Genomic DNA, 14,572 nt, shown 5'->3' on the forward strand with positions numbered 1-14,572 from the left:
GTAAAACTAAGCACAGCGTCTTGAGTGAGAAATAAATGTTTCTGGTGAAAATCAGTTTCAAAAAGGAATGATTGCATACGAGCTATTGCATTCTTTTTTTATTAGAGGGTAATTAAAGGTCTGTTTGCTTTTTTTAAACTCTTGTTGAGGTTAAGCCACAAATGCCAAATTCTGACTCGTGATTTTTCTGTTGTCAAAAACCGTTGTGCCTTTTGCAATCATGCCAAGCTTCATGGTTGTAAGGGGTGGTTAGCAACATAGTTTAATGTTTGAGAATTGTTTTCCAATGAGATAAGCAATGTCAGGTTTTCTTCCCAATATTTAGGGTTTTAGTAAGGTTTCACTCTTCTCATATTTCTTAGGGTACAAGTAGGGCCCTACCAAATTCACGGCCATGAAACACGTGTCATGGACTGTGAAATATGGTCTTTTGCGTACTTTTGCCCTATACTATACAGATTTCATGGGGGAGACCAGCATTTCTCAAACAGGGGTTCCCAATTCAAAAGAAGGTCATGGGGGGTGGAGGGTCACAAGGTTATTGTATGGGCGTCACGGTATTGCCACTCTTTCTTCTGCACTGCCTTCAGAGCTGGGTGGCCAGAGCTCGGCAGCTGCTGGCCAGGCACCCAGTTCCGAAGGCAGTCCCCCACCAGCAGCAGCAGCACAGAAGTAAAGGTGGCAATACTAAACCATGATATCCTTACTTCTGTGCTGCTGCTGGTGGTGGCGCTGCCTTCAGAGCTGGGCTCCCAGCCAGCAGCTGCCGCTCCCTGGCCACCCAGCTCTGAAGGCTGCACTGCCACCAGCAGTAAGGGTGGCAATACTGTGATTCCCTTACAGTAACCGTGGGACTCTCCCACAACTGCCATGTGGGTTAGGATGCCTACAGTTACAACACTGTGAAATTTCAGATTTAAATATCTGAAATCCTGAAATTTACAATTTTTGAAATCTCATGACCGTGAAATTGACCAAAATGGGCCATGAATTTGGTAGGGCTCTAGGTATAAAATAAGAATATCAAAAAGAAAAGCTAGAAGGATGGGGAGCTACCAAAGGGTATGTCTGCTGTAGCTAGGACTAGGCACATGCTTTGCAGCATGAGTAGACAGATGTGCTAGCTCTGCTGGAGCTAGCATGCTAAAAATAGCAGGATAGCCAGGGAAGCACAGGTGGCGGCTCAGTACATAGCAATCTGAGTACATACCCAAGGTCTCTAGGTAGGGCTGTACTCAGCCAGATAGTCCATCTATGCTACACACAGGCTATGCTGATATTTTTAGCCTTCTAGCGTGAGAAGAATTAGTGCATGTCTGTCTTCCTGCTCTCAGAAGCACGCTTCGAGCTGTGGTATAGACATATCCATAGACAGCATTCTCCCATACGGATATATTGTAGTTGTTAATTCTCTCTCATGGGGATCCTCTTTTTCCATCAGGCTTAGAACTGGCTGGGATTTTCAGCATTTTTCAAGTGTCAAAGACAGATAATAGTTCTCCTCCCCCAGTACAGTGTTTGTCTGTGGCCTCGAAAGGTATGCAAAGTGAACTGCACTGACATTATGCCCCTGTCTGCTTCCATGCTTGAAGGCAGAGGTTTGCTCAGCAGCTCTCCAAGTTTTTTGAGGACTTTTTTGACATTGTTTCCTTCCCCCTCTCCCTTTAGCTTTGTCCCTAAACTATGGGACAAGCTATGCCTCTTTGGAATGAAGACAGGGACTCAACCTAGTATAAGATTCTGAGCTGCTTACGCAGCTAAGCAGGGCCCAGCTGGCAACATCAAAGTGTTCCTGTTCCCACATTTGCTGTCATATGCTCTCATTTTCCCCAGCCTAGTTCATTCTTTCTCTACTTCTGCAGCCAGCAAGCCTCAGGTCGGTCAGCAAAGAACTAAATTTGTGCTATGTGGCATCCCCACAAAGTGCCATGGTGTCTAGCTCCTATTGCTAAGAATATTCCAGGGAGGGCCTTAGCACTAGTGCCTTTCACCCTCTTTCTGGACTCACTCTTTTGTATCAACTCTAAGTAGTTTATTGACCCCCAAATGGTTAAAAACCAAATTAATTTTTTGCTGTATTATAGTGTAACTGCTTCACTTACACTATGGAGCTTTACTATCTTTTTTGAAGCATCTTGTACTGGCTACTATTTGAGACAAGCTTTTGGACTAGACAGGCTGTTGGTCCATTTTAATATGGCAGTTGTTATATTTGTATGAGACAACTAAATCAATTAATTATGTACTTCAAGTGGAAATCCTATTAAGAAAGAATTTTTGTTATTGAATCCACAGTTGCTGTTATGCATCAGCAGCTCAATAGTGATGTTAATAGTATACCAACAATTCAGTTTTTAGTTTGATAGGTATAGACTGGCAGAATTCATAGTTTCCTGAGTTGCCAGTGTATGTTTTAAAATTCCATTGGATTTCGATAATATTGCTTGTAAATTTGGTGCTCCCAGCTGATAATTTCCTTAAATATAGACATACGGGTAAAGCTGAGACTGTGGATTAATCATGATTTTTTAACAATATACAGAGTAGCTCATATACAATAGTTTGGCATAGGCAGCATGACACATTTATGGAGAAAATGGTGTGTTAATGCTGTGGTTCTCAATCAGGAGTCTGGGGGGTCCCTGGGGGGCCGTGAGCAGGTTTCAGGGGGTCTGCCAAAATAAACCAGAGAGCAGAGCTGACATTAGACTCACTGGAGCCCAGGGCAGAAAGCTGAAGCTTAAGCCCCGCTACCCGGGGCTGAAAGCCAAAGCTCGAGCAGTTTAGCTTTGCAGGTCCTCCTGTGGTATGCGGCCCCGGGCAGTTGCCTTGCTTGCTTGCTACCCCCCTAATGCAGGCCTTGGCTTTTAATCTACTGGATATGCAGAAAAACAGTTGTTGTGGCACAGGTGGGCCATGGAATTTTTATAGCATGTTGGAGGGGCCTCAGAAAGAAGAAGGTTGAGAATCCCTGTGTTAATGGATGTGTAATTACATTGAAAGATATATATGTTTTGAAGTGGATCAACAATATGCTTTAGTGGTTATTTATTCAAGGAACATTTAGTAAAAAACGTCACCTTTTTCTGAAAGAACCACCAGTGTGTTCATTAGCTGTAAATATTCAGTACTATGTACATTATACAGATTCTATTTCATACTATGTCCATAATAGTTGACATTAGTGAGAATGCAGGAGTATGAGAACCTCAACAAGTTAATCCAAGTAAGCTGGGATGGCAGCTATATATTTATATCCAAGTTAAGGTTCAAGGTGATGGAATCCTATACTGCTGATGGCACTTTAGAGACTAACAAATTTATTTGAGCATAAGCTTTCATGAGCTACAGCTCACTTCATTAGATGCATGCAGTGGAAAATACAGTAGGGGGATTTTATATACACAGAGAACATGAAACAATGGGTGTTACCATGCACACTGTAATGAGAGTGATCAGGTAAGGTGAACTATTACCAGCAGGAGAGAAAAAAAACCTTTTGTAGTGATAATCAAGGTGGGCCATTTCCAGCAATTGACAAGAATGTGTGAGGAACAGTGCGGGGGGGAATAAACATGGGGAAATAATTTTACTTTGTGTAATGACACATCCACTCCCAGTCCTTATTCAAGCCTAATTTAATGGAAAGGAAATGATGCGCAAAAACATTAATTTCTGCAAAATTCTGCATTGCACAGTAGCGTAGAATTCCCCCAGGAGTAACATATTAAGTTGATATTTTGAAGATCCCCAGAGGAAGGTAATAAAAATTGTTTGAGAGAGTAGAATTTGTGTGGGTGAAATTTTATAGACTGGAATTATTAATTTGAACAGGAGACAAATGAAGGAGATTTGATGAAGTATCCAAAGTACCAGAAAAAAATGAAAACTGACCAGCTGCAACTAGGAGAGAGGCATTGGGTTCCTCTTGGGATAATGTCCCAAAATGTATTGTTAAATTTTGGGAGAGTTTATACAAATTGAAATCATTGATAGGTCCCATCACAAGAGTAATCCCATTAACGTAATTGGGACTAATCAGTTATTTAAAATTAAGTACATGTGTAAGTGCTTTGCTGAATTGGAGCCAAAAATGTGACAAATAGCTAGTGGGAGCAATGATCATCCCTCATTATGGAAGTTTTTTTGTTTCTACTGTAAGCTTCCCAGCATGGTGCTCTTTAGTGTGTCTCTAAGATAAACAGATTTCAGAGTAACAGCCGTGTTAGTCTGTATTCGCAAAAAGAAAAGGAGTACTTGTGGCATCTTAGAGACTAACCAATTTATTTGAGCATGAGCTTTCGTGAGCTACAGCTCACTTCATCGGATGCATACTGTGGAAACTGCACAAGACATTATATACACAGAGACCATGAAACAATACCTCCTCCCACCCCACTCTCCTGCTGGTAATAGCTTATCTAAAGTGATCATCAAGTTGGGCCATTTCCAGCACAAATCCAGATTTTCTCACCCTCCGCCCCCCCCCCCCCACACACACACAAACTCACTCTCCTGCTGGTAATAGCCCATCCAAAGTGACCACTCTCTTTAAAATGTGTATGATAATCAAGGTGGGCCATTTCCAGCACAAATCCAGGTTTTCTCACCCCCCCCACCCCCCTCCAAAAACCACACACACAAACTCACTCTCCCGCTGGTAATAGCTCATCCAAAGTGACCACTCTCCCTACAATGTGCATGATAATCAAGGTGGGCCATTTCCAGCACAAATCCAGGTTTTCTCACCCCCACCCCCACCCCCATACACACACAAACTCACTCTCCTGCTGGTAATAGCTCATCCAAAGTGACCACTCTCCCTACAATGTGCATGATAATCAAGGTGGGCCATTATGGCCATCTACCAGTGTGATATATATGTCATCATATGCCAGCAGTGCCCCTCTGCTATGTAAATTGGCCAAACTGGACAGTCTCCACGCAAAAGAATAAATGGACACAAATCTGACATCAGGAATCATAACATTCAAAAACCAGTCTTGCAATCTTAATTTCACTAGCTATGAGCACTTAGGCTAATGCACTTCTGCATGATAAAAATTACTGTTATTGAATTGTAGAATGGATCAAACAATCTAAGGTAGTACTCATAACAGTATGCGTCTAACATTTTTGGTGAATTTACTTTTTTATTTATCCAAGCTGCTTCTTGACCATTAATCTGTACTGAACTGATTTTTGTCTTTAGATTTTAAGTTATTTTTGTCTTTAGATTTAAGTTATTTGGCTTTTGTTCTTTTATTCTTTATTATTTTATGTATTTCTTCAGTGATATAATATCATGTAAATCTATCCAAAGGACAATCAGAAATTCTGAAATAACCTTATTCATCCATCATAGAAGTTCATCCCATTAATGACTATAAAAACACAGTCCTTTCTCGTTCATTTTCATAGTCTTCTTTCTGGTCTTCTTTATGCAATACGTGGTCCACAAAAAAAAAAAAAAATGAACTTCAGCAGTTTATGATAAGACAAATACATATAGAAGGAAATGGTTTTCAGCTGTTCACAAAAATTATTAATTTAGATCTATTAAAAGTACCTTTTAAAACTATGCACCTGTACAAATATAATTCAAACAAAAATATTATATCTTTAATATGAAGAACTTCACAGATCTAACAGTATTTAACATTTAAAAACTCACCATAAATAAAACTCATAACCAGTCAGTGTCAGTCTAAATCTCTCAGATCATCCCACGCAGCAAACTATTATTAAGCTACCATTTGGATTTTCATAGTTAGCATTATTATTTGTTAAGCAGTGACACTGAGATCAGAATTATACAAGACCCAGATGTCTGGTTCCAGTCTTAGGATCTTACCGTCTGAAAGATGGACAAAGATCAAATAAGAACTTAATGGGAGACTTGGAGGGTGAAGATAACTTAGATCATTTTTTAAAATAAATTAAGGAAGTGTTGGCATTATAATCATGTGGGTCAACATTTCTAGGCCTTGGAAAATAAGTAGATTTTCAGTATGAATTTGAATGAAAAGCTGGATTGAATGCCTGTTGCAGGTCATTCTAGGCATAAGGAATAACAATGGCAGAAGGTACAAAGATATGAATGAGGGAGTTTTGAGCTTAGTGAGGCTGGCATCACTTGTGGATCCAAAGGTCTAATGTAGCATATAATTAGAAACAAGAATAAAGATTTGGTTGGGACAGAAATGTGCAGAACCTTGAAGATGAGGACACAGGTTACGTCACAAACACATGTACAGCATATTTGCTTCATTCTCTGACAAGTATCTATTTATGAAATGCTAATGGAGGAAAACAGCAGGAAGGTTTGCAGCAGTGCAGGCCTGTCTTTTCACTTTCTGTTCACTGTCTAAATTATTTATTTGGATAGTTTTTCTGGAAAGCAACTGACAGGAAGTGATTTTGTGCTTCTATACTATTCCTGTGGAAAGTCAACTATTTCTTAATTTTGTTTTGTTTTAATTTATAAGCACATCCTTGTGCAGTTATGTCCATGTGCTTCTTTCTCTCTCCCATTAAACGTACCATAATCAGATAGCCAAAAGTTTTTACCTCCAAGACACTGATTGAATTTAGTTGCTGGATTTTTGCTATAGTATTATTTTGGTTTGCCTTTGAAACTCTGCTCTCCGTAAAATACATACTCATGGCTAAATCCCTTCAGAGAGAGAGTGTGTCTGTGTTTCCCAACAACGAAGTTCTCAGTTCCCTCCAGAACCAGTTTCTGGCATAATGGAATAGCATCGCAGATTGTGCCCTATCCCAGGAGACGTGTAAACCTTTGTGATGGACATATCTGCCATAGGTGCGTGGAAGAAAGATTTCACAAATTGTACTCAAGCTTCAGTTTCCTATTTGGCAGCACAGTTATCTAATTCCTGAGTGACAATGCTGTGCTAGTGTTCTTTGATTTAATTTGTTCCTGTTAGTAACATACATGTAAATGCAAGAAGAGAACCAGTTAGGGGAAAAGAAAATTGATAGAATCTATAAAGAGACCAACAGTGTACTTAACTCGACTGTATAGGTTCTATTTATCTCTCCAACATGTAAGTATGCATCTTGTACAAATATGTTATGAAGAAGCAGCTAATTTTATAAACCTTAGGGTATTTTATATTAGAGGGCAGGAGTGAGCCCTGTGTAGTAAAGATTATATCCATGTATGTTTGTTCCACGATCAATGCATTTCTCTGTTACTGGGGAAAATTGTTTAAATTGACAATATTTCTCCATTAACTTGGTAAATTAAAAGGAGTACTTGTGGCACCTTAGAGACTAACCAATTTATTTGAGCATGAGCTTTCGTGAGCTACAGCTCACTTCATCGGATGCATACCGTGGAAACTGCAGCAGACTTTATATATACACAGAGAATATGAAACAATACCTCCTCCCACCCCACTGTCCTGCTGGTAATAGCTTATCTAAAGTGATCATCAGGTTAGGCCATTTCCAGCACAAATCCAGGTTTTCTCACCCTCCACCCCCCCCACACAAATTCACTCTCCTGCTGGTGATAGCCCATCCAAAGTGACAACTCTTTACACAATGTGCATGATAATCAAATTGGGCCATTTCCTGCACAAATCCAGGTTCTCTCACTCCCTCACCCCCCTCCAAAAACCCACCCCCATACACACACAAACTCACTCTCCTGCTGGTAATAGCTCATCCAAACTGACCACTCTCCAAGTTTAAATCCAAGTTAAACCAGAACATCTGGGGAGGGGGGTAGGAAAAAACAAGAGGAAATAGGCTACCTTGCATAATGACTTAGCCACTCCCAGTCTCTATTTAAGCCTAAATTAATAGTATCCAATTTGCAAATGAAGTGGGGTGGGAGGAGGTATTGTTTCATATTCTCTGTGTATATATAAAGTCTGCTGCAGTTTCCACGGTATGCATCCGATGAAGTGAGCTGTAGCTCACGAAAGCTCATGCTCAAATAAATTGGTTAGTCTCTAAGGTGCCACAAGTACTCCTTTTCTTTTTGCGAATACAGACTAACACGGCTGTTACTCTGAAACTTGGTAAATTAATTGAGTTGTCGGGTGTTGTTATAATCTGTTGTATGATGATATTGTGAATGACTGACTATTATAAGACATGTACAAGGGAATAGACTTGAGGTTGCTGAGGGAACCATTACTCCTCCCTGACTTTTGTGTGATTGCAATATCAAATATAACATTGTTGAAATAATTTTGTACACTTCTTTTCCTTGTATTTTTTAGATAAAATTAAGGTTGAAAGTATGTGTAAATAATTTAAGGGTAGCAATACTTACAAGAACAGTCCTTTTACTGTGAGTAAATGCTGTGTTCAGTTCTGATCTTCCCATTTGAAAAGCCAAAACAAGTATGACATGCTATTCTTATGTCACAATGTAAGTGGTTAATAGACTTAATTGTAGCATTGCTACTGTGGTCTGAGAGTGGTTTGGTAGACTTTCAGCAAAGGCTTACAGAAAATCCCCAATTGCAAGGCTACTAAGAGGAGAGGGGCTGACAAACCTCTGAAGGCTCGCTGATGAATTTGCCCCTCATTCAGACTAGAAATTGCAAGGTTGATATAAACATGATGGTGAAGATGAAGCCATTGCTAAGTAAACTTAAAGGAAATAAATATCTATGCAAACTTTAAATGGGTATCTTCTGGTCTGTAGTCTGCTTTTGATACTTGGGATTTTTGGTTTTATGGTTTTTGTGGTGAGTCTTTTTGTGGAAAACCTACAGTTGTTAAGGAATTGCCTCAATTTCAGATGTTGTGGATCTTCATGCAAGCTCTGGAGTGTTTAACATTTTTTTGTTTGTAATAGTTTTCCAGTAAGGGAATTCCAATAATATTGTGTTCTCCGACTATCTTCAGTACTGAAAAAGTAAAACATCCAGTGAGTGGAGATTATCTGCATAGTAACAATTTTCTCTTCTTTTTCTTCTGACATGTTCCTGAATCTCTCACTTGTTCATCGGGATGAACATTTGGGCCTTGGGAATTATAGAGCCTATTGTGAAGAATGGCAGGCCTCCGACGTCTCACAGTATGCACTCATTTCTTCACCAATACACGGGATCTTTCAAGAAACCCCCTTTACGGAGACCACATAGCGTTATAGGAGGCAGCCTTGGCTCTTTCATGGCAATGCCTAGGAATGGAAGCAGATTAGGTAATTTACTATTTTGATCATTTATATATAAAGATAATATCCATATTGGTTCTTCACAGCAGATACAGTTCTTATACTTTTAGTTCTAAAGCTGTTCTGGGAATGCAAAAGTGTTGCTAAGTTTGTCATAGAAACAAGACTTTAAATTGTTGAATGTCTCATTTAAGATTTTAAAGAAGACAATTGAAAAAAGAGCATACAGAGTGTTATTTCATGGAAATCGCCCAAGTATCCCTTTAATGACATGTAACAGTTACAAAACATTATCTATTTTAGTGACATCTAAGGCACCTATGATCACAGTATTTAAAAACTCACAGAAGGTACATTAATTGAACATGCCAGAAATTAAGGGCTCTTTGGCTATTTGAGTTGGAAAAAAAATGTGGAATGTGTTTTAACTTTTAAGAAATCTAAGTAAAGAACCATCAGTTAATTCTTTTAATCATAATCACAACTTGTGTAAATCTTTTTGTTTTGATCTCAGCAGTTGTTGTGATCTTACTCTTTGTGGCAAATAATGATTTTTTTAAAATTTATTCAGTAGTTTGTTATATTGCTGGCCCTAGGCCACCATTAATTTTGTACACTGGCAAATAAAGCCAATTGCTATGAGCACTTTGTAATAATTTAAATTATTTTTATTGAGTTCTTAGTTGGTACTAGGGCTGTCGATTAATCGCAGTTAACTCATGCGATTAACTAAAAAAACTGTTAATATAATAGAATACCAATTGAAATGTACACTACTAAATATTTTGGATGTTTTTCTACATTTTCAAATATATTGATTTGTATTACAACACAATACAAAGTGTACAGTGCTCACTTTATATTATTATTTTTATTACAAATATTTGCACTGTAAAAATGATAAACAAGAAATAGTGTTTTTCAGTTCACCTCATACAAGTACTGTAGTGCAATCTCTTTATCGTGAAAGTACAACTTACAAATGTAAATTTTTTTGTTACATAACTGCACTCAAAAATAAAACAATGCAAAACTTTAGAGCCTTCCAGTCCACTCAGTCCTACTACTTGTTCAGCCAATTGCAAAGACAAACAATTTTGTTTACATTTACGGGAGATACTGCTGCCTGCTTCTTATCTGGCACGTAAATACCTTGCGACACTGGCTACAACAGTGCCATGCAAACGCCTGTTCACACTGTCAGGTTACATTGTAAATAAGAAGTGGGCAACATTATCTCTAGCAAGTTGTAACCAAACTTGTTTTATCTGAGCGATTGACTGACCAAGAAATAGGACTGAGTGAGCTTGTAGGCTCTAAAGTTTTGCATTGTTTTATTTTTGAATGCAGTTAGTTTTTGTACATATATCTACATTTGTAAATTCAACGTTCATGATAGAGATTGCACTACAGTACTTGTATTAGGTGAATTGAAATATACTATTTCTTTTTGTTTTTTACAGTGCAAATATTTGTAATCAAAAATAAATATAAAGTAAGCACTGAACACTTTTTGTATTCTGTGTTGTAATTGAAATCAATACATTTGAAAATGTAGAAAACATCCGAAAATATTTAAATAAATGGTATTCTATTATTGTTTAATGGCACAATTAATTGCAATTAATTGTTTTAATTGCTTGACAGCCCTAGTTGGTACTAGGAAAAAAAGGATCAATTGAGAATTAATGCGAATTGTATTAATTTTTTGCTTTTCTCCCTTCCTTTCTGAACGTAGTGCCAAATGAAAGTAGCAGGTTTCTCCAAGGCTAGAACTGTGCATCTTTGAAACTAGAATGGAACCATCTACATTTTACTGTGTTCTGTAATATTAACTGTTCCCTTTCAGCCTTACTGTTCTGCTCTCTGCCTCTCCCTCCTAACAACACAGTCCAGAGTGTTTCTGCCTCTGACTGTGGAACTGTGCAGCTGGTGCCATCATAGGAGAGAGTAGGATTTCCCTCCTCTGCACAGTCTGCAGGGACCACCTCTTGATGTAGTCTGAGGGCACAAAATGCCCATACTTTTTGCATAGCTAGGGTTTGCTTGAGCTGAATGAAGAGCAGCCCTATGCATCTCATGGGAAGGCAAAGTATAAATATTTAATTCTACGCAGGTAATTAATTTGTGTGGATAGATGCAAAGAAGTCAACTGGTTTGTCATATGTAACATTAAATTCTGCACAATAATAGGATTAATGTACATTTTTGTATATTGTATTTTTTTATGAAAAAAGAATACTTATTTCTAAAATTATAGGTTTTCTCTGTACATGAGTTGTGAGGAAATACCTTATTCTTCTTCAGACTTTCACTAAAAATGTTTAATTAAATCATTAGTTGCATAACAGAAAATACTTCATGAACATTTATCTTAGAATAGCTAGTTTCAACCTGAAAAGTTGTTATAGTATTGTATTTAGTAGTATTGTGGGGGAATGTATGTCATTGACTTTATTTTTGAGGTGGCTGTTAACTTTTCTATATTAAAATGGAATTCAAAATCTGAGTATCTTAAACTCTGGGCATCATATTTTTTGCATTGTGTTAGAGTAAAACTTATCTGTATTTCCATAGCTACAGCATGGTGGATATGGCAAGTAGGAGCTAAAAGAAGCTGCTGGGTACCAACATGTTCCTCCAAAATAAGAGCTCTTTAGACCTGACCAGCAGCTACATAATTATCTTCTTGAAGTAATACACGAAAGACAATTTTCAGAGCAGTTATTGCTTCTTTACACATATAGTGATGCTGCTAATACGTCAGTTAACATATTAATCTTGCATTCTGTAATTAGCACTTCGCAGACTTTCAGATAACTTATTTTTAGTTATCTCTTCTCTCTCCTACAGTTTGCTCTCTTTCCTTTTATCTTTGTCTCTCCATCCCTGGGTTCTTTGGAAGTTTTTTTTTTTTCCCAGCACAAAACAGTAGTCTTTAAAAAAAAGTTGACTTGATTAAAAATAATAATAATAATAATGTACTGGAATTGTACATCCACAGGTTGCTTGCGCGGTCATCAGAGATTTTTGCCTTAGCGGTATCCGTAGGGTCGGCTGTGGCGCCCCCTTGAGTGCCGTGCTCATGCATCGCTATGTCAGGCCTCCCACACCCTCTCAGTTCCTTCTTACCTTCCATGGTGGTTAGTCAGAGCACCTTTCCTTGCATAGCAAGGGCTAGCGTTTTCTTCCCTTCTGACTTAGTGAGTTAGCGTTAAGTAGTTAGATAGAAGTTAGAGTCCCAGTGGGGACTTCTCCCCAGGTGGGGCGTGCCCCGATCTCTGGGGTTTACACTCCATGCAGGCTTAACAGGACTATGCCTGTAAGTGATCTCCACAGCAGCTGCTTCAAGTGCTTGGGGGGAATTGCATGTGAAGGACAAGTGTCCTATTTGTAAATATTTTCAACCCAGGACTCAGAAAGAGCAGGATATTTGTTTGAGGGCTCTCCTCATGGAGACTGCCCTCCGACAGGCTTCTGAGCCAGCCCACCAAGACTTGACTCCTAGTACCTCAGCTTCAGTGCGCAGCGCACCCCTGTCACCGGTGCCCAGAAAGAAAACGAAGAAGCACGGCTCCCCAGCACTGGGCAAGAAAAGCCAAGGGGCATCGGGCAAAGGACCCAGTTCAGGCCACACTACCACTCCAGAGCCACGTGGACGTGCCACCCTTGTCGGGGCCCTCAGCCCCGTAAAGGATCCACCACCAACTCCCGGGAGCGGTAGGGGACCCAAACTTGTGGCGACATCGATGCCTTCCCAAGCTCTCCCGGTGCTGAGAGAGCAGAGGCCTCCGCCTATGCCACCAGCACCATGCATGCCACAGGAAGTGGCAAAAGCTCCCTATGAGGGCAAGACAGCTGTTAAGATCTCCCCCTCAGGGAGCAGTGGAGTGCTGCCAATCCCCCGAGTGAAGGCAGTGCTCTCCATCTCCATGTCGCAGATCTACGGCGTTGCAGCCCAGATCCTCTGGGGCTCGCCCCCATACTACCAGCACTGTTCACCCTACCACCAGTTGTCCTCTCGGCGCAGATCTCCATCGCCTGCCCATGGGAGCGCTCCCCCTCAGGATTCCAGTCCCCCCAGCACCAGTCCCCTCAATACCGGCACTGATCCTCCCACTCCCAACACCGGTCTCTGGCAGCGATGGGCAGCAGGCAGACACAGGTGTTGATGGCCCCACCATGGTCACCAGCAGAGGAGGACAGTTTAGCCCCTTGCCGAGACTCCACCAGTGCGATTGTGCACGTGAGGCCACGTTGACATGTACGGTGCTCCCTTGGCAGCACAGCCAGTGGCCTTATTGGAGTGCGTGGGGTACCGCTCATCTGCCGCCACCTTGGAGCAACAGTTGATGGCACCGGCGGTCAGGGTAAAGGAGACAGCGCCCATCCTAAAAACCCCTTCTCCCACCGTGGATGATGTCCCAGGGCCTCCCTCAGCAGTACAGTTGTCATTCTCTTCCCTGGACGAGGCGCTCGAGGGATCCTGGAGCGCCAGCCCACTGGACAGTTTTAAAGAACACCAGGACTTGCTTCAATGGGTGACCGAGAACTTGGGCCTAGAGGTAGAGGAGATGGCCAAGCAGGCAGACACCTTGTTCATTGTGCTCTTATCCTCTACCCCTGCCCGTGTTGCACTAGCAGTGCATGACAGGGCCCTAAAAATTGCCAAGGCCCTCTGGCAAACCCCGTCATCCATCCCTCCCAACTGAAGTACTTTGTTCCAGCCAAAGGGTTCAAGTGCCTTTATACCCACCCACCTCCAGGCTTGCTGGTCATCTCTGCAGCCATTGAGAAGGACAAGCAGGGGCACACCAGTTCAACTCCCAAAAATAAAGAGGCCAATAAAGACTGGACCTTTTTGGGAGAAAAATTTATTCAACAGCCAACTTGCAATTCTGGGTGATGAACCACCAGGCCCTCTTAGGCACGTACAATTTTAACTTATGGGACTCCCTCCGTAAGTTAAAGGAGTCCCTCCCTCAAGGTTTGGCCCAGGAATTCGGCACCCTGGTGGAGGAGGGTACCGTGGCAGTGAGGTGCTCTCTCCAAATGGCGTGGGACGCGGCTGCATGAGGGGTCGCTTCAGCGGTGGTCATGAGGCATAGCTCCTGGCTTCAGACTGCTGGCCTGTCCCAAGAGATGCAGACCTTAATCTAGGACCTCGCATTCAGTGGGAATGGACTCTTTGCGGAACAGACAGATGCAAAGCTGCATGTGTTAAAGGACACTTGGGCCACCATTTGCTTGCTGGGTATGCGTACGCCGCAGTCTCCAAGGAAGCAGTTCTGGCTGCCCCTGCCGCCAAGGCCTTGGCAGCCTTGGCATGGGTCTGCAAGGAGAAGGGATAGACACAAGCTTTAGTCATTGCTGCCCTTCCTCCTCCCGCTCACCCATGCAGCCCGGCCCAGC

The 14,572-nt window shown here is 41.1% G+C and overlaps 1 protein-coding gene across 1 annotated transcript in view; it reads left to right on the forward strand.

The window, feature by feature from the left end:
- CDK17 (cyclin dependent kinase 17) overlaps positions 1-14,572 on the forward strand; it is a 185,991-nt gene that overhangs the window by 113,566 nt on the left and 57,853 nt on the right. The window contains exon 3 of the mRNA XM_077831986.1: positions 9,023-9,187. Within this exon, the coding sequence (XP_077688112.1) occupies positions 9,023-9,187 (165 nt within the window). The remainder of the gene's footprint in view (positions 1-9,022; positions 9,188-14,572) is intronic.

Source organism: Eretmochelys imbricata, chromosome 1 (genome assembly GCF_965152235.1).
Source record: "Eretmochelys imbricata isolate rEreImb1 chromosome 1, rEreImb1.hap1, whole genome shotgun sequence".
Lineage (NCBI taxonomy): Eukaryota > Metazoa > Chordata > Testudines > Cheloniidae > Eretmochelys > Eretmochelys imbricata.